We start from the raw sequence: 25,821 nt of genomic DNA, 5'->3' as shown, positions 1-25,821 counted from the left end.
CCACCTGCGATCCTACTGATACCTGCCATTCAATAATGCAAAACACAACACAGTCTTCTGAGCAGCGCGTTTAGGACCCTAAGTTTATTCTAGTATCCTAATTTCCGAGTGGAATCGGGCAGACTGGTTGTCGGACCTGCTTTTAAACCACGCTTTTATTTTATTTACGTTATGATGGAAAACCGCTTTTGTTTCATTTTTCCGCTCCGGCAATCCAAGTATAAATAATAAATCATCATCATATCATAGCAATATCAATAGTATACGAGGAGTGGGTGGTATATGACAGTGGATGGTATTCAACCTGAGTTCAGAGCAGACCCATGGAAATCAGCGCACATTGTCTAAGTAGGTCTACGGTGAGTAAAGCTTAGCTGACTACTGCCCAATAAATTTATTGCAATACTTCACTCATTCCCGTCTGAATGAATCAACTCGGGTTCGGAAATAGTTGTGCAAACTCTCGTTTACATTCTGCCTGCTATACCAGAGCAAACCTCTGCAACACGAAGCTAGACTTCCATTCCTTACGTTACAAGCAGATGCTCCTCTCTGGGAAACCCACGAGCAGAAAGTGGGCGCCGCAGCAGCACTCTTCCCCTCGTGCCATTTCCATCAATTTGGCATTCAAAAGCCTTCGTCTGCCCTGGCATTTACCCCAGTCCATTGCATTTCTTCTGTGGCAAGGCACCTCCATCCCATAGACTGCTTCTAAGCATCAACAGAACGCCTTACGTCCTATCGATACCGAGAGATCGCGACCAAAGCGCGTAAGAGCGCGTATGATAGAAGTTTTTGTTGTTTAGTCGTGTCCGACTCTTCGTGACCCCGTGGACCAGAGCACGCCACGCACTCCTGTCTTCCACCGCCTCCCGCAGTTTGGTCAGGCTCGTGTTTGTAGCTTCGAGAACACTGTCCAACCATCTCGTCCTCTGTCGTCCCCTTCTCCTTGTGCCCTCCATCTTTCCCAACATCAGGGTCTTTTCCAGGGAGTCTTCTCTTCTCATGAGGTGGCCAAAGTATTGTAGCCTCAGCTTCACGATCTGTCCTTCCAGTGAGCACTCAGGGCTGATTTCCTTCAGAATGGATCGGTTTGATCTTCTTGCAGTTCATGGGACTCTCAAGAGTCTCCTCCAGCACCATAATTCAAAAGCATCAATTCTTCTGCGATCAGCCTTCTTGATGGTCCAGCTCTCACTTCCATACATAGAAGTTTACGGATATGGAATATTGCCTGGAATGGAGAAAGCGGATAGAGATACGTCCCCCCACCCTAACACTAGAACTGGGATGGCACCCGAAGAAGAAGAATGTTGAAAGGTTTAGGACGGGTAAAAGGAAGTCCCACATCGCAGTTAAACTATGGAACTCACTCCCACAAGAGGCCACCAATTCGGAAAGCTTTAAAAGAGGATTAGACAAGTTCACAGAGGCATAGGAGACAACTCCTTGGAGCCGAAGGGTCTTCGCCCTCCCCAATGAAATATTTGAGCGGGCTGCCCCCCCCCAGTTGATGGTCGTTGCCATTCCAATGGTGTGTGTGACCCGTGCCAAGTGATCGATTCTGCAGGGCGGGGCTTACCTCCCCACCCTAATATTTTATTCAAGTTGGCACCGCCGCACAGCTATCCAGTAGACGGCTGTCGATGGCTACTAACAAACACACCCTCGCTGTGTTCTGCCTCCACAGTTGGACCGGACCGCCCAGAAGCACATGCTGGGACGATGAGGATTCTGAGATAAACGTGGTGCTCCTATCCATAGCTGTCAACTTTTTCCTTTTCTTGCGAGGAATCCTATTAGGAATAAGGGGATTTCCCTTAAAAAAAGGGAAACGTTGGCAGCTATGCTCCTATCCTGGGTGAGTTTGATCGCTTGTGTGTGCCTTCCAGATGGTACGGAGGGCTTCACTTTCGGTTCTTACATCACACTTCTGGTGGAGATGCATGGTATATTGAGTGGGGTGGTGAGATCATCTTTGGCCGTCATCTGCCGAAGGTTACAGCACCGCCGGCCACATGCCACAAAGTCGGATTTGAACACGCCCAGATCCTTGTCTTAAATTGACTGGGCAACGTGCATTGCTGACACATCGGAGCTGCCTTTTACTGGGTCAGGCAACTGAGCCAGTGCGGTTGTACTGGTTGTTACAGTGTCGGATTAGGGTCTGGGGGTGTAGAGTTCGAATCCCGACTCTACTACAAAGCTTCTTGATCCAGCCGCACACTTTTCTACCTAACCTGCTCACGAGGTTGTTGTTCTTGTGGGGATTAAAATACGTAAGGAGGGGGTGGAATAATGTAAGCCACCTTGATCTTACAAATGTGGGGTATGTTGTTGTTTAGTCGTTTACTCGTGTCCGACTCTTCGTGACCCCATGGACCAGAGCACGCCAGGCACTCCTGTCTTCCACTGCATCCCGCAGTTTGATCAAACTCATGCTGGTAGCTTCGAGAACACTGTCCAACCATCTTGTCCTCTGTCGTCCCCTTCTCCTTGTACCCTCCATCTTTCCCAACATCAGGGTCTTTTCCAGGGAGTCTTCTCTTCTCATGAGGTGGCGGAAGTATTGGAGCCTCAGCTTTTGTAGCCCTACTCCATCGTAATTGTTGGGCCTGACTAACTTAAGTCTATTATCTTCAGTGGGTCTACTCTGAGTAGGATTTAGACGCAACCCGTAAATTATTTCAGTTCCTGAGCTCTCTTTTCTTCCTTCTTCAAATTAGGTGTGCGTGAAGGGGGGTTGTTCATTTGTTTTAAAATGTTCTATTCGTTTAAATTTTTACAAGTCCGCACAGAAATCAGTGACAAATTCCTTGCCCACTATAAACCACGTTAAGCAAGGTGTGGCTGTCTTATGAGTCAGCTCGGCTAGCAGGACTGAGCTGTCAATTCTGTCTCAAGTAAGGGGGGGGAGGAGTCGAGGAAGTCTTGATACGTTCTAAAGATGAAAACATTTATTATGGTATTTAAAAATAAATATAAAACATGATCCAGAGAACCCACTTCCTTAGATGTTTCTCACCAGTTGGGTCCACAAAATCTTTGTGCCAGAATCATCTCAGGGTGCTTTAAAGGCGCCACGAGCCTCCTCTTTGAAATTAAGACTGCGATGGAACAAAAGTGAAAGGGGAAAGGCGGTAGCTCAGTGGCAAAGTATTTGCCTTGCACGCAGGCGGCCACAGGTTCAATCCCCGGCGTCTCCAGGTAAAGCTGGGAGAAATCTCTTGCCTGAAACCCTGGAGAGGAGCTGCAAATCAGTATCGACAATGCTGAGCAGATGGACCAATGGTCTGACTCGGTATAAGACGATTTCCTATGTTCTTGTGAAAGGGGGAGGAGAGATTATCATTGTCCTTGTTCGTTCCCCGCTTCCGCCGATAGGTGGCGCTCCGTCCCTACGGAACGTCCGGGCCCGGCGCCTCTGTTGCTGCCTTGCCTCGGCTTGCAGAGCCATAAAATCTCTGGAGATATCAGCCGAGGCGCCAGGTGAGCAATAGACAGGATAATCCACAGCGATTGCTTGCTGTTTATCTCCCACAACAAGCGCCACAAGAGTTACTCATTAACGCTGCTCTATATATTGTATACGGACAGAGTTCTGGCCTTAACGTTGCCCATCTTTTTCCTTTCTTTCCAAAAGCATTAAACTCGACCAGCCATCTCCCAGAGAGCCCCGAGGCTGCTTTTACAGAGTTTGCACGAAGTATACAGTATTTGTGTGTTTCGGCGGAAGAAGGAAGTCCTTCACAAATAAAATATGCAGGCCACAAATGCTGATAGCAATTTCCGCATCTAATTTTCTCTCTTCCGGGGCAGTTTGCGAAACCTTTTGCTCCCCCAAATCATAGACCTCAAATCCCTCCATATTATTTGCACGTGTAAGTGTGTGTGTGTTATAAATCCATGGCCAGCTTTGGGGTTCAGTTTCGTCTGAGGTTTTAGCCCTTCCGCAAAGCCCGAGGCATCGCTAGGAATTCACTGTGCAATTCCATCCCCTCCTGTCTGAGAGATAGCACAGCCTTACGATTTCAGTTTCAGCTCAGCAATGTACTAGGCAGGAGGCTAAATCTTACTGAGGCGGCGAAAACGTGCCTGGGCTGTACCTGTATTTATATACTCACTTATTCATTCCCCACTTTTTTCCATGTGGCGTTAAATAATTCTACTCCCTCCCACAACAACTCTGTGAGGTAGATTAGGCTGAAAAGACATGGTTGGTCAAAGATCCCCAGCATGGGCCTAGCCAGGATTTATTTTAGGGAGTAGCAGGCTTTATGTTTTGGGGAGGGGGCAGAACCGACACAATTGGACAGTTAGTTAAGTGTTTTTATTTATGTACTTGATTGGGGGGCAGCTGCTCCCCTGGCTACGCCCGTGGTGCATGCACACGAAAGCTCATACCAATAACTTAGTTGGTCTCTGGAATATTCCTGGAAGGAATTTTTTTTTTGTCTGTTTGTTTCGACAACAGCGGACCAGCACGGCTACCTACCTGTAACTAGAACCATGGTCCTCAGTGAGCTTCATGGCTGAGCGGACATTCGATCACACTGATCCTCAGTCCTAGCCCAAATGACTAGCCACTACACTAGACTGCTCCTGCTTCAGTTCTCAGGGAAGAACTACCCTGTAGTGGAAGCTTCCCCCAATTCTCCCTGCCTTACAGGAAGAGATTTGACAATAATCGGTTGTTTTGTTCTTATAGGGGGAAAGCAGACATTAGGCTTCACCTGAACGCTGACGCTGGTTCTGGCCCTTCAGGAGAGCTTGGTCTGGAAGCCAGCCTTTTGATGATGTACCTCGCTGATATACCTTCCAGACCTACCTGCCATGTTAGTGTGTTGCTACAAAAATATAGTATAGCCTGTGCACACTTACTGCAGAGGAAGGCTCCTTAAACACAAAATGAGTAGCATTTTGTTGGAAGGTCTTGTCTTGTGGCCTCTTTTTTTTTTCAATTTCTGTAGCTATCTGGTGTCTAAGGTGCCGCAAGACTCGTTTTCTTTTTCTCCTCTTAAAAAAAAAAAAGTTGTGTTTCTGAGATTACACTTACACACACGCAAATAATCAGGCAGTTTTAAAGATGCAGTCACCTGCAGTCTGACCTCAGAATCAGTGAGCTTTACTTCCGAGTAAATATTCAGAGGTGGCACATGCCATCAGGTCGCAATGCGATTGCCTAATTTCAAGGAGAATCGCAGCACCTTCAGTTTTAAAAAAACTCTGTTGTTTTCACGTTCTTTGCTTATGCTTTTGCCTTTGAAAAAAAAGAAAGAAATTGATTTACAGCGCCGTCGTGTACATGTCTGCGCAGAAGTAACCCCCGTGTTTCGTGGGAAGTACACTTCCAGGTAAGTATGCAAAGAATAACAGCTTTATTGTGTTACTGTAGGATCGCAAATCCCCCTGAAAGCTCGCACGGGTCCATAGATCCAGCATCAACTTGGAAAACAGAAATTCTGTTGATAGCAAGGTGGCATAGAGACAGTCGCCTTCTGCGGGCTTCTGCGAAAGATCTCCTTTTTTGGCGAGCCCCTATTTCACATGCCCCCCACGAGTAAAGTACAGAAGCGAGTTTTAGTTCGTAGGGGGCCAAGAATCCCAGGCACGTGCTGTACCCATTTATCGGCAAGAACCGCCTCAGTTTGCTGCCGAGTTCTTTCGAAAACGCAGTGGCGTGAGGGTGTTTTGCAACTTTCCCCGTGTTTTTCCCGGGAGGAGGTGGAAGAACTTGCTTTTCGAGGCGAGAGAGCAAGGGGTTAGATTTACGACCAGAGACAGTTTGGATGACCACGGCGTGCCTCTCGGAGTTTTCTCGTCCCCTTCCCAATCAAGGAATTGAAGACTCTCTTAGTCAATAGCAGACATAGGAACCCAGGAGAGCGGTAGCTACATACCAGCTCGGCTCCTGGCGGTTCGCAGTCTTCAAATAAATGAGATAGACGTCAAGAGAGCTGATGGACGTGGAGAAAGGGATGGTCGTGCCTTCGCCAAGGGGGGCGACTGGTCTCATGGAATCCATTCTGGTTTGATCTCCGACCCTTCTTCACGCGCAGCAGACGGATCCAAGATTCCGCAAGCTGCCTATATTCCACTAGATCTATCGCCATTTGCCCATCATTTAAAGAACGCCCAGCAATCTGACGCTAGTCCCCCTTTGAACAGAATTTGGGGGTGCTTTAGATACGCACCCTAATGCACTTCTCCCGCGTCTGAGACTGAAGCTCTGCTGCGCGTTTATGTGTGCGTGTATGTGCGGCGCTCCTAAAACAGGTTTATTCAAAAGTAACTCTGGCTATTTTGCGTGAGAGGGTGAAGTTGCGTTTTGTTCCATTTATTGAGGTCTTTGTCAATTTCTCGCCAAAGAAGGCTGTAGCTGCGGAGGTTTAGTTTGTTGAGGTTTCTGGATATTAAAAACATTATTAAAAAAAAGAGTAACTGGCTGTTTTCAATGGGATTGCTACTACCTCGGAAGCGAGTTGAGGACTGCAGCCTTCAGATGAGAATGAAACTGGATTCGTAAACTGAGTGCGCCTATCCATGCATGTTTACTTGGAAGTAAGCGCGCAGACAAGGCGACCTTACAAACCATACCCCTCACGCATCTGAGAAAGCGGTCTGTTGTCCCCAGTAGCGTTTGCCACAGGAAATCTGGTCTTCAAAGTGCCGCAAGGCTGTTCTGTCGGTTGTTGCTCACTGTATACACCTCTAGACATCTTATGTATGTTTACTTGATAGCTAATCCCCCCTCTGTTCCGTTGGGGCTGATTCCCAGGTAATTGTGCATTGGGTTACAGCTTTCGACGATCTCCATTCGCCATCTTCTTCAGGGAATTAATCCCAACAGCAAAGGACAGGGGCACAGATCCCCCAGGAGTTAGAAAGAAACAAATATTTGCCTAGCCGAGGCTCTCTCGTCGAGATCCAGTCGCTTACATGCTCCCTCCCTGAAACTCCCGAAGGGACCGAGGATGTGATCAAAAAGCGAGGTACATAAACTTCGAACTTATTCTTATTCTTATTATTCTTATTCTTATTCTTATTCTTATTATTAAGGGACAACGATCAATACCTCACCACACACAATCCACTCTTTAAAACCCCAGAGCCAAAAAAATCAAGTGCTATAAAAGATTTGGGGAGGAAACACACCCATTCGGAGACTGGGGGGCGTTGGGGCTGAGAGCGAGGGGGCCGTTAATGGAGATCCTTCTGTATATATTCAACTTTCACCAACCGGGCTGGTGTTTATCTCCAAGTGACACAATTCCGAGAGGGCTGGGGAAAGGATGGGGGAGTGGAGGCGACGTAACAGGATAGAGAGTGGAAGTGAACTTTTATAATATTTACAGCTGGCTCACGTTGAAACGCACGGGCGACGGCGTGGAGAGACTCTCCGCGCTAGTCTTAAAAACAACAATTTATCAAGGCGGGCTGCTGAGGGGCTGGCGAGCTCACAGAGCGGCGGTCTTGAGCGGTCTTATCTGCCCGTCCATTCACAAGCTGACCTTCAAAGGCTTCGCGAGGGTCGCTTAGAACTGCATCAGCGACTGAACCACGACTTCGCTGCTTCCATTGGCGGCTCTTGGGCGTTCTATAAACATTGCCCCAAATCATAAATACAGGCGCGATTTGGATACCCGGGGAAAAGTTTGAAGTTTTGTTGATTCTCCGCCCTTCCCTCCTAGACTCCCATTTATTTATTTATTACTGTTTCCATTTTAACGGTGTTTCTCCCTTTCTCTCACACACCCAAGCTCTTCTCTATTTATTCTACAAGACTTTTAGACCAAACAATTAAACAAGAGGAGGCACTTGACTTTTCAGTCCCAACTATATTTATTTTCCAACGCTGCGATGAAGAGACTCATATCATCCTCTGCAGTTTCCAAGGTTCAGCCGCACATACGGGTCTACTCTGAAAGAAGGCCCATTGAACTCAATGGGACTTACTCCCGGGCAAGTATGTAATAATAGGATCGAAATATAGGACTAGGCTGGAAGTCAAGTTCTTTTGAAGAAAACTTGCGCCTCTCAAGTAAGAGTATTTACAATCTTAACTGGGAAGTAATTCACCTTTCAAATTATTATTAATTTTAAAAGCTGTCCTTCAAACTTTTTTTTTTTTTAAAGCGAGAAAGACACTCTCCTCGGGAATTTATTTATATAATTTCCCCAGTAAAGGGGTGGGGGAATCCTACAGAGTTTCCATTCTCGGACTTTTGCCATTCTGAGTCAAGAAATGCCCTGAAAGAAATCGCTAAGTTATTTATAAACCAAACCAAAGACTCCCCAGGCATATAACCGGAGGCCTAAGGATTTCAACACACACACACAAAATTGATATTCGACTGAGAGCCAGTGTGGTGTAGTGGTTAAGAGCGGTAGTCTCCTAATCTGGGGAACCGCTCCTCCACATGCAGCTGCTGGGTGACTTTGGGTCAGTCACACTTCTCTGAAGTCTCTCAGCCCCACTCACCTCACAGAGTGTTTGTTGTGGGGGAGGAAGGGAAAGGAGAATGTTAGCCGCTTTGAGACTCCTGAAAGGGAGTGAAAGGCGGGATATCAAATCCAAACTACTCTTCTTCTTCTTCTTCTGGAAGAGGCTTTGTTTCCTTATAGAAGGGAGGGGGAATTACTGGGGAGGAAATCCTTAAGAACTTTTCAACTATATACAGTATATATATTCGTTTGCCCAGCTCTTGGAACCAGACTTTGTAGCCATAGCATGGCGATGTGGACTCCCTCTAAGCAAAGGCAACATTTAGCACGAGAAAAATAAAAACTCGTTTGGAATAGTGGCGGTAATATATCTGGTAACTGAGGAAGAGAGGGAGGAATCGATCTGGATATTTGCTTTTTAAATTGGGCAAGAATTCCAGCCCTCCCGCTATCTCTTTTTACAAACCCGCCTCAGAAGTGCTTTGGTGATTAATTAACGTACTTATTCAACCATTTCTACAGACGGCGCTTCCAGTTTTAGAAGGAAGAGAGAGCCCAGCAGTCCCACTACTGTACAATCTTTCCTTCCCCTCCCTCTCCCGGTGGATCCAGCCCTAAAATTTATTTTATTTTTGCCGTTTGCATTCTATCCCCGGTAAATAAACAACTAAAATTATGTCCCCGGTGACATAATGAATCCAAATAAAATATGACAAATGTAAACACTATATATATACTTCGCTGAGGGACTCCTGCTATCTTAATACGTTTTAAATTCTCTTCAAGGGATTTTATTTAATTTTATGTTAAATGAAAGCAACTGGAGAGAGAAAGAAAACGATAAAAGAAGACAGCGTCAGGCCTTATTTACAGACATATGTACAATATCAATAAATTAATTTTTTAATTTCGAGTACTCATATGCCACTTATTTACAAGTTATCCATCAATTACATAAATACTTTATCCATAGTGTCCACTTCTTTCTTCCTTTCTTTTTTCTTCCTTATTATGTTTATAAACCTTGTTATTGCATATACAGTAAAGGGGGGGGAGGGAGTGGGGAACCGCTTCAAGGAAATTACGGCCCTTTAAAAAAAATTCTCATCTTTCCAACTACATTTTAAATTGTTCCTAAGGGAAGAAGTGGAGAATAAACGTGGGGGAGGGGGAGGGTTAAAAAAAAGTCCCTTGGAACTTAAGCAAGCATTTTTTTTTTAATTAAAAAAAAAACTCCAAAATAATGAGGCTTAGAATGGAACATGCAAACAGAGCCTTACAGAGGCTGACAGACGTCACTCGAGTATTAAAGGGACACGCCCCTCTTTTAACAAAGATTGACATGGGCCGTGGTCAGGCTTGAACTGATATGCAAAAAGTCATTTCTCCGTTTGAAGGGGAGCAAGGGGGGCGGGACACACCGGGAATCACTCCTCCGTGTCTTCTCCTTTCATCTCCGTTTGTTGTGTGTCGACAGGGGTAGAAACAAACAAGGGAGGGAGGCCATGGGGGTCACCTCTCCCCAGGATCCGCTGACCCCACGTGCGCACCACCGCCCCTCCAGTGGACACCACAGTCTGGTTCACAATAGCAGCTTCCAAGAGCGACCTCTCTCCCCCCTCTGTCCGGTTAGCGGCCTCCAGGCTCGTCTCTCCCCGCCCGCCCCCTGCAACCTCCAGGACAAAACCTTGCCTGGTCAGTCCCACCCAGAGGTGGGAGAGGCAGTGGCGAGTTCTAGCAGGCGGCCAGAGAAATGGGGGAGGGAAGGGAAAAGAGAGGTCCCTAGCCTAGAGACTGTGGGGGATGGAGAGGTTTTTCTGCGAGGGGACCTTCCTCCTCTCCCCACCTCTAGGGCGACCCACTCCGGGCTCTGTCGCCTTTCGATTCCAAGCCACTCACTAGACGCTGGATGTTCTGCAGCTCGCTGGTGGCTTCCTTGTCAACCTTGGGCGACAGCGAGACGGCCGAGCCGGAGGAGAGGGTGGAAGAGCGGCTGTTCAGCTCGGAGCCGGAGTCCAAGGCTCCCGAGGCCGGGCTGGATGCCAAGGCGCCCGCTTTGCCTTCCGCCCCGCCGACCATGGAGGGCAGGGCTGTGGTGAGAAGGCTGCTGCTGTCCGGTAAGGGCACCGGGATGGAGTAAGGGCTGTAGCGCAGGCGAGGGCGCACCGCGCTGAGGAACGGGTGGCGGTGGACGGAGCTGGTGGCTGCTGTCGAGGCGGCGGCCGCGGCTGCCATGTAGGTGTACGGGTAAGGGAAAAGGCTTCCGAAGGGGGACATTGCCAAGCCCTGCAAGAGAAGCAGCGGCCGGGTCAGTAGTTGGCACAGTTAAATGTATATACGTTGGCGCAAGAAAACAGGCAAGGAAACACATGCGCCCAAACACATAACAAATACCAACCGGGCAGCTTCTCCTAGGCGACGACGGAAAGCGAGGTTCTGTTAGGAAGGGTTAGGGAGGTGTCTGTGTGTGTGTCCCTTCCCCCACGCCGCCATGCACGTGGGAAAACGCAGTAACCAGCCCCGGAGAGCCTCCGAGACGCGGTTCTTAGCCAAGCGCTGTTTCATTCCCTGGCGCCGGGACCAGCAGTTCGAAGCGCGAGGGCCCAGAGCCAAGCTGGAGCTCCATTTTTTAAAAATATCCCATTTCAATCATCTGTCTTCTCAAGGTGCTGAGCACCCTCAGCTGCCATTCCAACCGCGGGAGTCAACACCTCGAGAGGAAAGAGACGGCGGCGGGGAGGGGGGTGTGGAGAGAAAAGCCTCTGCGCTCTCCTTCCCTCTCTCTCGGACAAAACGCCTTTTGGGAAAGGAAATGTTGGCATCGCTTTCAAGCGAGTCAAAAACTCTTTAGCTTGTAAAATGTGGTCGGAGCGAGCGAGCCTGTCCTATTCAAGAGCTCCAGAGAACCCTTGTATAGGTGGATGTTCTGTCGTCGATTCCCTATACTGTATGCCCTTTTCCCTCATCCTGACGAACGCCTGTTGAGCTTCAGTTTAAGTGTGTGAGAGAGAGAGCCCGTTTGTGTTGGGGAGAGAGCTAGGGCGTTTGCGTGCACCTGAGAGTGTTGAAATGAAACAAAAAACCCCTTTAAATATAGTCAGTAAACGAAGCACCTCGCTTTCCCTCTGATACCGGCCTTTGTCAGAGCAGAGCTGCACTCAAATCCCCTCTCTCGGTCATAATATTCACGGGCTGAACTTGCAGCTCTCTCCCTCTGTCTCCTTCCTCACAGGGTTGTTGTGAGGATGGAATAGAATAACCCACCTAGGCTGCCCGGAGTTCCTTAGAGGTTATTTAAAAAGAGGGAAATAAATATAATAATAATAATAATAATACCCTTAAAAAGAAACTCCAGGAACGCGCACACACGCGCAGAATTTGAAAGCCGAAGCTTTAAAAGGTCTGATGTGAAATGGCTCCGGTCTATATGGTTTTAGCAGTGAGTGGGAACGTGGGAGTGACAGGGCATGCTTGCATACTTTTCTCTCTTCTGCGAATAAAGAATCCATCTGAACTCTTTTAAACATGTCACCGAAAAGTCTGCTAAAACAGACACACACAATAATCTTCCTCTAGCTCACTCCTTAGGACCACCATCGCAGGAGAAATGGAACACAGGGAGTTGTCTTAGGCAGAGCCAGACCCTTAGTCCATCTAGCTCCCTATTGTCTACACGGACTGGCAGCTGCTCTCCAGAACTTCGGGCGGAGTATACTTCCTGGCCCTACCTTCACAAACTAGGAATTGAACCCGGGACTTTCTGCAGACGCTCTGCCACTGAGAAATGCAGGCCTCCTTAGTTAGACCATTGGAGCACCTACATCAATACTACCTACCCTAATTGGCAGCGGTTTCAAGAGTTCAGGCAGCGCTATCCGGAGATGCAGGAATGGAACCTAAAGTCTTGCGCATGCAAACCCGATGCTCTACCGCCCAGCTACGACCCTTCGCCTGAAATCCATTAGAGAATTGTTGGAACAAGACCGGGGGTGCCAACTTGAATAAAATACGGGGGAGGGCATGGGAGTAGCCATGGGCTGAAGGGGGGCAGTTGCCTCCCCAATCAAGTAAGTAAATAAAAAATACTTAACTAACTGACCAATTGTGTTGCTGATAATTTGGTTCTGCCCCCGAACATAAAGCGCCCCCCTCAAAAAAATAAATCCTGGCTACGCCCATGGGGGCAAGTAAGCCCTGCCCCGCATAATAGATCATATGACGCCGCGCACGGACACCATTTGAATGGTAGTGCCTATCAACTTTCGGGAGGCGCCCTCAAATATTTTATTGGGGGGGGGGTAAGACCCCTCGGCTCCTAGGACTTGGCTCCAATGGACAAGATAAAGAATGGGGGCGGGGCGGGGAGAAAAGGGAACTCCCGGGTAATGATCTGCCTCAATAGATTCCCAAATAGCTTCTGCCTTAGTGAGGGGAGAACTCACACCCGGGCGAAAAATAAAATAAAATTCTACATATCCACCGCAATAATTTACCTGCGAGGCCAGGACGTGCTGTTGCAGATGAAAAGGTAAAGCCGCCGCCGCCGCTGCAGCCGCCGCTGACGCTCCGGATAATCCCTGAGCCGCCGCCGTGGCCATCACCGTATTGTCCAGCCCGGTAACTCCTGCCGAAGCCCCGGAGACTGTAGCCAGCAGGGGGCCCATCCCGGCCATGCTGGAGAAGGCGCCGCCCATGGCGAACTGGCTGGGGTGGAGGAGCAGAGGGTGCCCGTTGCTCAGCGGGTTGAAGAACTGCTGCCCCCCGGCCAGGCCATGGGAGAACGCCAGGCTGGACAAGTGGCCCTGGTGGGCGAGGTGGGCAGCGCTGTCCGTCTGGACCGTCAGCGGGGCGAAGGGCTCCTTGGCCAGGCCCCTGCAGTCCTCCCTCGAGGGGCTTTTCACCTCCTCCCCGCCGAGGCCCCGGGTGCTGGAGGAAATGGTGGCCGGGCTGTGCCGAGCTGAGTCTGCGGGAGCCTTGGGGGCGCTCTCCCGGCTGCCTCTGCCGCCTGCCGAGTCCGGGGGGAAGAGGGTCACTTTGGAGGGGCTGCTCTTCTCCCGTGGGTCTCCTCCTCCTCCTCCGGAGCCCGAGGAGCTGCTGTTGGTGGCAATGGCAGCCGTGGTGGTGGAGATCTTTCCGGAGGAGTCGTTGGCCTCCGAGGGGTCGTCTTTGCTTTCCGTGTCGCTTTCCCCCTCGCTGGGACACAGATCTGGGGGCCGGAAAGAAGGGAGAGGGTCAGTCGGAGAGCAAATACGTTGGAGCCGTTGCTCAGCCAGGCGCCCCTCCCCTGGGAGGTCCAGGTCGCACTTCTTGGAGCTGAACCCCTCTCGTTTTGGAGGCACAGCTCAATGCAAATAAAATACTAATTCCAAGAGCGTGTGTATACACATACACAAATACATACACACAAGCACACTTACCCTGCCAGCCTTCTGTCTTGCCTGGAATATACATCCTCCACCCCTCTAAATCTTATATATATTGGCCTACTGTTCCTAAAGACTTTAGCTGAGCTATCACCAGTTGACTTCAGTTCAGTCCACCATCTTACAAGGGGGGGGGGGGATCTCTGCAGGTAGAAAAGTAGCCTATCACGGTTCTAGCCTTGCCTGTTCCCCTAACCTAAACATTTTTTTATTCGGTGGAATTCCTTCTTCCTTCCCCACCCCTTGGTGAAGCGTTCCATCATGTTTACCGCCTCTGAAAGAAGGACTAGTAGACGAATTCAAACAGACTTGTTTGGAGCTGAGCTTCCCAAATGTTAGGTTGATACACGCAAGTAAGCCTATTCCCCCTCCTGTCTGGTATCTAGGCTCACTTTATCTCCTTGTTTCCACAATAAACGTCCAACTGAAGTGGATGAGGGAGAGAGGAAAGGAGAGGCTTGGGAGTAAGAGGTGGATCATATTAATTCCCCAGCTTTTATTTCTCCCAGGTTTTTATTCCCCTCTTCTGTGCTCTGTTGGAACATCTCGCCTCCTTCCCAACGCAAGGGAAAGTTAAACGTTTAGGGTCTGGCTTCTCTCTAGCCTCAGACACAGGGCCTGCTTACATGAGCTTGAAATCCCCTGCCATTTGTTTTCTGCTTTCACAGGGCAGAACCAAAGTTCAAGCAATTTTTTTGGTAACAAATGAGGGGGTTAAAAAGGAAAAAAGGGTGCATTCCATCTGACAAGAGCATGGCAAAGTCCAGGGCTTTCAAAAGTATGTGTTTTTAAGGCTGCAATCCTACGCATGCTTGCTTGAGAAGACCAGCGCACCATCTGGAACACTACTCAGGACATCCGATTTAATTCAATGGGGCTTCCTTCCACCAAAGTGGGGATAAGATGGGCCACCTAAAGTAACTTGAAGACTTTTATGTACACATGCAAATGTAGGATTCCTTGGAAGTCGCTTAACTCCCACTACAGCCCATAGGTTTATGGAATGAAGGGAGAACAGGAGAGATAATTTGACCCAGGCTGTGCCTTCCTCCTGCCTGTTCTCCTTTAGAGTCAGGAAAACAAAAGGAGCCTTTTTGTAAAATCTTTTAGTGAGCTAGCTATATTAGTATCTTGAACCCAAAGCTTCAAAGAGCCTTGTGGCATCTTAAAGACGCATGTACAATTTATGACATTAATTTCCCACATTTTCTCCAGGCAGTTCAAGGTGACGCATGCGATTCACTCCCCCCTCCCCATTTCATCCCCACAACAACAACCCTGTGAGGCAGGCTAGGCTGAGAGAAAGTGACTGGTCCATGGTCACCCAGCAAACTTCCTGGCTGAGCGAGGGGGGGGGGTATAGTAGTGCCCTGGAATCCCAGATTCCAGTCAAGTAATCTAACTGCTACAACACATTGAGTCTGACGAAGCGTTGTCCTCAAAAGCATAGGAAATCTATTTTTTTAATGGAAATTTTTTTTGTCTGTCTTTTCCCTTATTGCTAAATCCCAGTGTGGTTTTGAATGGATTGGTTGCAGGGGGTTTCCCCTCCACCTTAATAAGAAATTCCAATATGTGCATGAATGGATTGGTTGCAGGGTTCCACCCCCCACCCCACCCCCCGGCCTTATTCAGAAATTCCAATATGGTTATGAATGGACTGGTTGCAGTTTTGAACTTTTGCCCTGTGGTCTGCCTTTGCTCCGAAGCTTTAGTCAGTGTTGGCTGACTCTGTTCAAACCACAGAAGAAATATAGATACAGGGTGGAAAGGAGAAAAGTATTTCCCCCCGCCTCCTATTTAAAAATGTCTGGAGCAGTTTCAAAATTGGGTTTATTTTATTTTTCGAAACTTTTTTTCCCCCTCTTTCCAACCGGAGGCTGATCTTCAGCCAAACTCCCTTCAAATGCTGCCTCCCCCCACCAACCCCGCCCCCCCCAGAAATGGTAATAACCGAGAAATAGAAAGGAGGGGGAAGGGAAAATGGGGGGGTGCACAGGGAGTGAAGGGGCAAAGGCAAGTAGGGAGCTACCTCACCTTTGAGATTAGATGTGCCCACAGTTGATACTGCAGGGGAGGTTGACTGGGCAAAGCATTTGAAAGCTGTCTGCTCACTTGAGGACTCGTCCGACGTCCCATTTTCTTTCTTCTGCCTCTCATCATACACTCGCATGGACTGGAGGGTCAGTTGCTTCCTGGAGAAAAGTTGGTTGGTTTAAAAGTCGCTGGAGAAGGGAGGAAACTCTCGAACACATACCACACGCTCCAGACCATAATACCATCTCTAAATCAAATCAGCTGGCACCGCAAAAGACTGTTTACAAAAGAAAAAACCAGCTGGTGCCCCATTCAGGCCAATGGACGAGGAAAGACGTCCAATGGAATCAAACAGGATTTTAAAAATAAAATACAGTGGTGCCTCGCAAGACGAAATTAATTCGTTCCGCGAGTTGCTTTATCTTGCGATTTTTTCATCTTGCGGAGTGCGGATTCCCCGGGTATTAACGGTTTTATGAAAAAGGAAGCAAACCCGCAAGATGTTTTCGTCTTGTGAAGCAAGCCCATAGGGAAATTTGTCTTGCGAAGCACCTCGAAAAACGGAAAACCCTTTCGTCTAGCGAGTTTTTCGTCTTGCGAGGCATTCGTCTTGCGGGGCACCACTGTAAATAAATATTGTTGTGATCCCTGCGGATATGCTTATCATCGAAGCCAGGCTTGCCCAGCCTACTGGCCTGGCACTAGAGTCGCAAAGGGTTTCTAGGCAAGTCAGCCTGTTTTAAGAAAGGGGCTTTGCGGACTGCAGTGTTATTTACTTCGGAAGATGCCCCCAAAGGTCAACAGGCCTTTCTGAAGATCAAAGGGCCTTTGGCGTCAGTTCAGTGGAAAGAAGGTGGGTTTCTCTAGGAGTCAGCTAATTTCAGGTTTCGGGTTTGGAGCTGGGATTCTGGAAGCCAAAGACAGCTCTTTTGGAAGGAAGCCCATTCCTTTTCCAAGGGGAAGTGTTTAGGTAGAACTTTGAAGGGAAGAACTTGAATGAGTTGCCATCAGAACATGGCAAGGACAACCTCAATATGATATTAATATTCTTCTTCATGTCTAGATGTAATCTCAGAAATCCACAAATGCTAAGAGAAACTAAACATCTGATAGGGGGCAGCTGATCTCCTCAGAGTTTGGGAAGAGTGAAAAATGGGTTCTTGCGGGGTGGAGGCAGAGCAAATCTGTGACTAAATGAAGAGTTGAGCTGGGTTGGGTGAGTTTTGGGCAACCATAGTCCAGCAGTGATCAGCTGTTCCAAGTTGCTGGACTATTCCTGGGATATTTGGCTTTTTAATGGCTACTAGGAAGTTATTGTTCAGTTTATTTTTATTTTGAAGAGAGGAATTATGAATAATGCTTGCAGGAGCCAGCTCTCTCCCTGCTCCCTAAATGTATGAGTATCTGTAAAATCAAAATTAAATACTGGGCACCTTTCAAGTCGAAATGAAGCAATTGGTTTTAAAATTGAAAGCAGGAATTTTAAATAAGGAGGTCTTAAAAGGGGCTTCAAAATACAGGCTGGGTCACTGCAGATTTTAGGGGAATTTTTTTTTTAACTTGACTTTTTTTGCTCATTGCTCAAAACATAGAAATATTTGCCTTTGAAGACTGCCTTCCAAAACAAATATCCACACCCAATTACCTTGCCCTGAATGTGTATTGTGCAAAGATAACACACACAGGAAAGCTCCTTTAACTCTAAGAAAGGCTAAGAGATGCTTGTTTTCCTCTTCACTGACACTACCTGCTGTTAAAACACCCCTTGGAAGGAACTCAAGGCTTACTTCAATTTAAATGCATGCAGGATCAGGTTAGTGCAACGTCTCATTAGAATATGGCTTTGGGTAAACTACTGCCAGCCACTCCCTCTTCACAGCCTCTTGTGTTCCACATTTCAACAATGGCAAACACGTGTCCTAAGCTGTGTACGTCTCCCTTGGGTGGCAGTGAACACACCTTTGGGCGTTTACAAATATCACTTTCTAAAAAAAGATTCCACTAAGGCTAGGAACCCTCCCTCCCTCCACCAACACTCATCCCAATGAGAGTTGTGTGTTTTAAAGATCCTTGAACAGACCCTACAACAGGAGCCTTTCAAAACCAGACTGAACACGCTAATAGCAAGTTGGACAGACACCCCACACTCTACTGCGACAGCCCCCCTTACCTTTTCTCTCGCCTCCCATTCCCTGTGTCTCGAAAGCCTTTGGCAAACGGGTTGTTGTCAATCTTTAACTGAGTTATCTATTTTTACATTTAAAAAGAAAGGAGAAAAAAAGAAATGAAAAAATGCGTAAGAACAGAATCTCGAAATGGATCCAGATTTTCAGGGGGGCATGGTGTAATGGTTGGGGCACTGGGAAAGGTGCAGGGACAGATCCTGGTCCTAAAACTAGGAGAAAACTCCGTTAGTAAGTAACCAGCTCTCGGTGCAATTTACACCACGCAAGGATCAAAGCGAAATGCCTTAGTTCAGTGGGAGAACAACTGCTTTGCATGCAGAAGGTCCCAGGTTCAATCCCCGGGACTCCCTGCCTGAAACCCTGGAGAGCAGCTGCCAGTCAGTGTAGACAACACTGAGGTGGCTGGAGCAACGGTCTGACTCTATAAATAAGGCAGCTTTCTGAGGTGGTGAAACCCTGAATGGAGGAAGGGTGTAATCCAAGCATAGAAAATAAAGGTTCTGTTCCAGCCTATTGAACCTCTAATTTCATAGTCCAACCCAGGCGGAGTGTTTCTCCTGTGCATGCCCTTACTCAAAGCAAGGGGAATAATGGAGGGGGGGCGTAGACAGCTTTCATCCCAAACTATACCTCAAAGTTTCTTTCCAAAAGCCCCAAGTAACACCCTTAGCAGAAGACCCACAAACTGACCATGTGACATTGTTATGGCCAAGAGCCCAGGATCCTAGGGCTACCCCCCCCCCAGCATGAAAAACCATTTTCATGCACCTCTGCCAGTCCAATTGCAGCGGCTGGTTGCCTCAGCCTTAGTGTGTGTGTGTGTGTGTTGAGGGGGGAAGCCTGGCGGAGGAATGAGTGGAACGTGCCGCCCTGGCTATCCATTAAAGTTATGTTTCAGTTTCAACTCTTTACCTGCCATAATTAAACCGCAAAGGAATGGTGGTCACCCGCTTGCTATAATAAAATACTTTATGTAATTACTGTCCACGGGCCACGTGCTTGTGTGTGCGTGTGTGTGTGTGTGTGCGTGCACACAGTGCTGGAGGTTGAGGGGGGGGGCCGAGCTCTGAATAAATACTATGCAAACATATTACAGGCATGTTGCTCCCCCTCACCTCTGCAAACTCTTAAAAGGATGGATGGGAGGAAATCAACAACATCTGCACGTTGTTGCTTTTTCCTTTCCTTTTCAAGACTGCAATGCCCTTTTCTCCCTTCAAGGATCCGGCCCATGTCCAGCGCTTTCGGCTTTCAAAGAAATCACTGGGTGCACAAAGTTCGGCACCTGCTTAATTTTTGAAATCATTGCCGCCACCTCTTTTAAAGCAGGAGATACTGGGCTGTCCCTTTGGGTGGGAAGATGAGCCCAAAGTTTTGATCTCACGCTCTCCCCTTTCTAAGTTTAGGCTACAATCCTCTGCACCCTTAGTTTGAAGGGATACCCACTGAGCACAGTGGGACATGCTAAGGATTAAACATGCATAGGATTCCTTCGCCTTATCAGTTTTCTACAGAAGTGCAGAGACGTTTTGAGTTGGGGGGCAGGGGTGCCACAGTGCATGCCATATGTATACAATATTATATGCTATATAATAACATAATATAAAATATTACATGTGTGTAATATGAATCTCACTGTCCCTCCTCTCTCTCTCTCTCTCTCTCTCTCTCTCTCTCTCTCACACACACACACACACACACACATACAGAGAGATTTCACACACACCTCCCCTGACTCCTTTGGCCAGGCCCTGGGATCTGTTCCCACATCGATTAAAAAACAGGAGCAAAACGCAAGAAAGGGACCCATGTCAGGGAGTCAATCAATTACCTTCCAATTGCTCAGAAAGTGCTTAATGAAGGCGACGGGGGCCGCCTAGGTGAGCGCTGGAATGCGGGTTCTCTGACCTCTTGCAAGAGATCGCTCGAGATAACGCCAGGAAAGCGGGTGCCTTTGGCTCCATTACAACACCGCTTTCACACGCCATTGCAGTGCAGTCGGACAAGGGGCTTCTCTCTCGGATAGGGACGAGAAAGGTTTCCGCGGGCCGAGCACGGGGCTAATTCAGTCAAGCGAGATCCGCTCGCCCCGGAGGAGAGCGAGCCTCCTTTGTCTCTCCCTCCCCAACACACCACGGCGATCGTATCAAACAAAAGTTCTGTTAAGCGGCTAGTCCCTAGCACGTTTGACTTCTTCGTGGGGCCTCCTCAAGCCAAGCCTCGATTTCCCAACAGGAGCAGAAACACGGCATCGGATCCCTCTCCCTCCCATCTCCAAAGCACACGCTTTCGTCCAACACCATATCCTGCCAACTTCCACCGCGATCCTGAGTTCAGGCACGAGCCACATTGATTTCAGGAGAGCTAAACTGTCCAAGGAGCTCCGCCAGGAGAATTAAGCGCGAGCGCGCACACACACACTTTCAAAGTACACACTGGGGTTTCCATCTTGCAGCGCTGCCAAAGCTCCATAAACCACCGCACTCGAGTTTGGGAATCCAAATACCAAAAGTACTAATTTACAGCGAGGGGAAAAAAAATAAAAATGAAATGAAACTAAGGCTGGCTAGTCGAAGTCTCCCGGGTCCTTCGCCTTGAATTCATTACCATAAATTTAGACCGTGCCAAGCTCCCAGTTAGACCACTTTGGTGGGCAGGGCGGCCTCCCGCAAACAGGACGCCTGGTGATAATTGAAGATAGGGTATCTTTAACAACTACACCTCTCTTCCCACCGCATCCTCAAATCAGGATGGGCCATGTCCTTCTTATTAAACGCTGCTAGGTGCTAAAAGCGTATTTCTTTCCCCTGCCCCTTAAAAAAACCAACCCTACTCCAAAACTATTAATAAAAACACCGCAGTATAAAGTGGGGGGGGGTGGATAATATGAACCAGACCTACATTTGGGGGCCTGGTTGCCCCTGTCGTTGTTGTATTTTTAAGTAAACTAATGTATGGTCTGATTAGGGTTCTGTTTCCTCAAAAATCACATTTGCACACCAAAAGAGAAAGTCGGATATCTTTTTTACCTCCCTCTCTTTCTCTCACACTACAAACACATCTATTTTCCTCACCACCATCTCTTACTAGTTTTCTCTGGATACACCGAATATCGAAAATTAGAACAATTTTAATTCCTTCTTTTAACTTTCTTTCTGAAGTGGTCAAAGTGATATTGGGGGGAGGGGGGCGCTAGGAGACAAGGCCCATTTTTTTTCCTAAGCCATTAATGCCAAATCAGATAACGATCAGAGGCTCAAGATCACCCATCTCTCTCGCCACCCCCTACCCACCGCTCCACCTCATTCACTTAAATGCATTCCACAGCGACTCTTTCTTACCTTATCGTTCTGATACGCAGTCACCGCAATGAATTCTGTCTCGGGGAAAACATAAGTGCGGAAGGTGCTGTAAGGCAGTTTCAGAATATCATTGGCCCGGACGATGTGGAACCGAGGCTGGTACTTGTGCATGGAGTTCAAGATGGTCTGCGGGTGCGGGAGGGGTAGGGGTCAGAGACAGACAGACAGACAAGCAGGCACATCCAGACTCAGTGAAAACGAAAAGAGGAACATCAGCAAAGCCTGAATTTAGGCCTCCAAATCCTAGCCGCCCTCTTTCTTTCTTTCTTTCTTTCTTTGTTCTTTCTTCTTCTACACATCTAGAACCACCGTTGCTTGGAAATATTTTGCTTTAAAATAATACTACCAATCATAATAATTGTCTTCCAACCCAGTAGGAGAGAGAGCTAAGCCCGGGTCATTAGTTGACTGGCGAGGAGATGTAAAGGAAGCGCGAGGGAGCGGAGTGGTTTTCTGAGCGAGCTCCAAGCGGGCCAAGGGTTGGGGGGGGGGGGGAGAGAGAGAGAGAGCGAGAGCTAAGGCTTTTCAGGAAGATCAGCCAAGGCCAGCCAAGCTGAAACGAGGATCTCCCCGTTTCTTCCTTTTTCCTTCCCAATAAAACCTCGCCAGAAGGAATGACCTCATTTTCTGCACTTCGCTGGAGGAGCTGCCTTGCCCGAAAGTTCACTTTCCTATCTGTACACAGACAGGGATGTGAATGGAGGAAAGGAAATAATAATAACACTGTAAAGCGACCCGAGCTTAAACATGGGTCTAAATCGGTTAGGAGAGGGATAAAATCCGGCTGGAATCCCAAAGAAATTTATTTTAATTTGAGTGGTTTGGGGTGGGTTTTTTCTGGTGGTGGGGAGGTGTATTTATTTCCTGTCATCCTTTCTTCCTCGTCTCTCCTCCACCTTCCTATTTTTTATCTGCACCCTGTGTCCTCCACCCCCCCCCCAATTCTGAAACTGTCTGGCTCTTAAATCAGTTTTGCCCTAGAAAAGTTATAAAACAAACCCCAGATTTGCTGGAGTTAAGCTGCTTTTTTCCCCTACTCCCCCTCCCTGCGATTTAACTAGATTTCGGATCCTGCCCATTTAGAGCTGAATCGGAGCAAGAGTGCAGAATATATTTTTTGCCCCGGAAGTTTCCTAATTAGATTTATAACATTGGAAAGGGAACGATTACCCTCATCCTGCGATTCCTCCCCGTTTTCCCTCCCTGAAACACATGCACACAGAAACCAATTATGATATTATTATAAGCAGCTCGACCAAAGTGCCCAAATATGAAGTCATTTCTCGCCCCCCTCCCTTCCTTTAGAAATCTGGAAGGGATCGAAATCAAACGTCAGTCTCTTTGGGCCTCTGCAAAGCTTTTTTAGCGAATAGGTTTCCCACCCACCAATCCCTGCAGCGTGACCGAGGGTCGATCTAAGCTGATCTCTCCACCTTGCAAATATATGTTTTGCTTTGTTTTAAACGCGTGGTGTTTGTAAGCGGGGGCGGCGTTTAAAGAACCAGGAGGTTACCTTACAGGGGGGAATAAATTAAAAATCACTCACAAATCCGTGTTTGTCCGAAATGTTATTAGTCAGTTTAAGTTTGTGGAAAGTCACGACTTTAGACATCCACTGTTCTCCGGTCGCCGGGCTATCTGGGTGGATATACATTCTCTTTGGCATTTCAGGGTCGGCTTTCCCGGCCACCATCCACCGGGAATTGTGGAATTTATATCTACAATCGTCAGCCGCCACTATGTCCATCAACAAAATATATTTGGCCTTCTTATCCAGGCCAGTACACCTCACTTTAAAGGGTGGAAACATTCTCCTAGAGACAGAGACAGACAGAGCACAAAACAAAGAAGGCAAAGATTTTACTTATATTAAAATATATAAATATATGTATTTTTAAAAAGAGAGAGTCGTCGTAGCGTATCACTCAGCCGCATATTCTTGTGTAAAAGTATCTCCACCCACCCCCAACATTAGCAAGGAACTGTACTCTCAGATTCTCTCGACTGGTTGCTATTGTGCAAAATAAAAATGATAATAGGAATCCTTTGTGGATATTCCATTTTAATTCTTTTTAAAATAATAATAATAATAATAATAATAATAATCTCAAAATAATCTCCTTTGGTTTGAGCATGGAGGGAGACGCAGATCCGTAGTATTTAGCGTGAAACAATAGTCCAAGGCCAACGATACTGGAGAGCTTGGAAGATGGTTGCCACCCCTTCCCCAAATCCTTAAATTGATTTCCATATTGCAAAGACGTGTGATTTTGTTGTAGCGAGCTGTTGAAGTCTGCAAAGCCTCCTTACAAAGTAGCTGCCCAAATAAGAAAGCAAACAGTAGATAAGCCTTCTTGGGGGGGAAACTTTGGCCACAGATCCAAAGTCTCCTTACTTTTTTTTCAGCCGTCTTGGGGACTTGATTATTATTTTTTTTTAAAGCAGTTTAAAATGAACCTGGCATCGTAAATATGAACCTGAGGACTCTGCATCAGGGTTAAATTTTCACTTTCTGCGTTGGAATGAAATAATGGCAATTGTTTCTATAGAAATTACGACTATTCGTAATTTGTGAGCGGACGTTTAGGGAAAATACATAATCTGCCATTTAGCTCTTAAATAAGTTTTAAGTACAGCTTACAAACTTTTTACGGGGTAAGGAAGCCCTTCATTCCAAACCTGTTTTATTATCAAGTCCAGTGCTAGAGTATTTTCACTTGCTCCACAAATATCGGGCCCTACACCTGGATTTCTCTAGCAGTTGAAATCCTGGGTTCAAAATATCCACATTTACAGAAGAGCAATGTTATTTTCGGGGGTGAGGGTTCAAATGTGCTTTTAAAAATCCAGTCGAAGAGTTCCACCTCCGAATAGATTTGCTTGGAAGTAACTAGGCTGGATCTGCTTCGAGCGTGGAAAGACTTAACTGCTAAAGAAAGTCTGAGCAGGATAAAGTCTGCTTTTACGTCTGGGTATGTTTTTGCCTGGAAGTAAGCCCCATTCATTCCAACGGGTCTGGCTGCCCAGCAAAAAGTGCAGGAAATTACAGACATAACAAAGCAACGAAGGGAGCTATTGCATTTTTTATTAAAAGATTCCCTGTGCAAAATTCTGCCCAGTTTTATATGATTGCACATATCCCACGAACACTGCGGTCAGTTCTCTCTTTGGTGTGCACAGATAAAGTGTTGCGCGTGTGTGCACGATTCCTGGATGCAGATATCTGTCTATCTATCTATCTATCTATCTATCTATCTATCTATCTATCTATCTATCTATCATCTATGTATGTATCTATCTTCTATCTATCTATCGCTATATGCATTGCATAGATTGTACACACACAGTATTCCCATTGTCCTTCAGAGGTTGGGTGAAGGCTTTTGCAAGCACACACGGTCAGCTGTCGCTTTCTGGATATTTTCCTAATTCCATATTAAGCTTTTTATTTTCTTGTTTGCAAGTGGAAACGATTGGTTTGCTTGGAAATCAGCTTGAGAGAAATGGGTTGGCGGGTATGTGCGGAGGTGGGGGAGGCGAGACGGAGAAGAATCCCCCCCCCAATCGTTTCCCATAGCCCAGGAGCAAATCTCCCTTACCTTCCTGACTTGGTGATTACCATCTCGGTGCCCCGCTTGTGGAACTGATCCCAGAGTTCCTTGGCTTCCAGGTGGACTTTGGGGTCGTCCTCCACCTCTTCCTCCGGCTCCAAGGTTTTCAAAGGCCTCAGGTGAGCCGCGGCTTGGTGTCCCAGAGACGAGAAAGGCATCCCGGATTCCGTCGCCCCGACTAACTGATCCATGATGGGCTTGGCCAGAGCCCCCGGCAGAGAGAGGGCGGCGGCCCCGTTGGGGGGCAACGCCAGAGCCGGGAAGAAAGGCGGCTGGTGACCCAAGACGGCGCTCATGGCGAAGTCCGGCGCCCGGTGAGGTAGGAAAGGGTGGTAAGCCATGCTGGTCCCAGGAATCACGGGCTCTCTCATGGAGAGATTCATCCAACAGCTTGCCTCGCTCCCAGCGGCCTGCCCGGACGCAGTCCTGGATCCTGGAGCGCGCGGCCCTTACGAGCTCATCGTCGGGCCACGATTCCCAGAAGAAGGAGAGAAGGAGGGAAAGGGAGGAAGAGGAGGAGAGAGAGGGAGGAAGGCGAGAGGGCCGTCCGAAGAGGAGGCGAGCGACCAGGGCGGGGGGTGCCGGAGAGTGACATAGGCGAGTCACCAGAGAGTCCCAGCGCCCGAGTCGAAAGCAGGAGGCATCTTGTCACCCGGAACACGCCAGGGTGTCTTTGCGCCTGGCTGGGAAGCTCCTTCTCCTTCTCCTTCTCCTCCTCCTCAGCGATCGCTTTTTCACAAGGATTGAATTATAATGT

General features: G+C 47.8%; 1 protein-coding gene and 1 long non-coding RNA gene across 2 annotated transcripts in view; one reads left to right on the top strand and one right to left on the bottom strand.

The window, feature by feature from the left end:
- LOC307205137 overlaps nucleotides 1-25,821 on the top strand; it is an 854,388-nt gene that overhangs the window by 581,931 nt on the left and 246,636 nt on the right. The window lies entirely within an intron of this gene.
- Nucleotides 9,326-25,450, bottom strand: TBX3 (T-box transcription factor 3). Its single transcript, XM_079956662.1, has 7 exons — nucleotides 25,053-25,450; nucleotides 23,000-23,267; nucleotides 21,433-21,579; nucleotides 18,076-18,152; nucleotides 15,906-16,063; nucleotides 12,939-13,651; nucleotides 9,326-10,731 (listed from the first exon to the last, which is right to left on the bottom strand). The coding sequence occupies exons 1-7, from the start codon at nucleotides 25,445-25,447 to the stop codon at nucleotides 10,294-10,296; spliced, it is 2,196 nt and encodes a 731-aa protein (XP_079812788.1). The 5' UTR covers nucleotides 25,448-25,450; the 3' UTR covers nucleotides 9,326-10,293.

This window comes from Podarcis cretensis (genome assembly GCF_951804945.1).
Source record: "Podarcis cretensis genome assembly, chromosome: 16".
NCBI classification, from domain to species: domain Eukaryota; kingdom Metazoa; phylum Chordata; class Lepidosauria; order Squamata; family Lacertidae; genus Podarcis; species Podarcis cretensis.
Note: the sequence above shows the minus strand (reverse complement) of the source record. Positions and strands in the feature narration are given on the sequence as shown.

Bases quoted from the DNA above. Each gene is read 5' to 3' on its own strand.
- TBX3 (XM_079956662.1), bottom strand. From the start codon at position 25,447: ATGAATCTCTCCATGAGAGAGCCCGTGATTCCTGGGACCAGCATGGCT. The intron at 23,268-25,052 runs GTAAGGGAGATT...CTCTGTCTCTAG, and splicing joins GTAATCACCAAGTCAGGAAG to GAGAATGTTTCCACCCTTTA. The intron at 13,652-15,905 runs GTGAGGTAGCTC...TCCGGCCCCCAG, and splicing joins GGGCACATCTAATCTCAAAG to ATCTGTGTCCCAGCGAGGGG.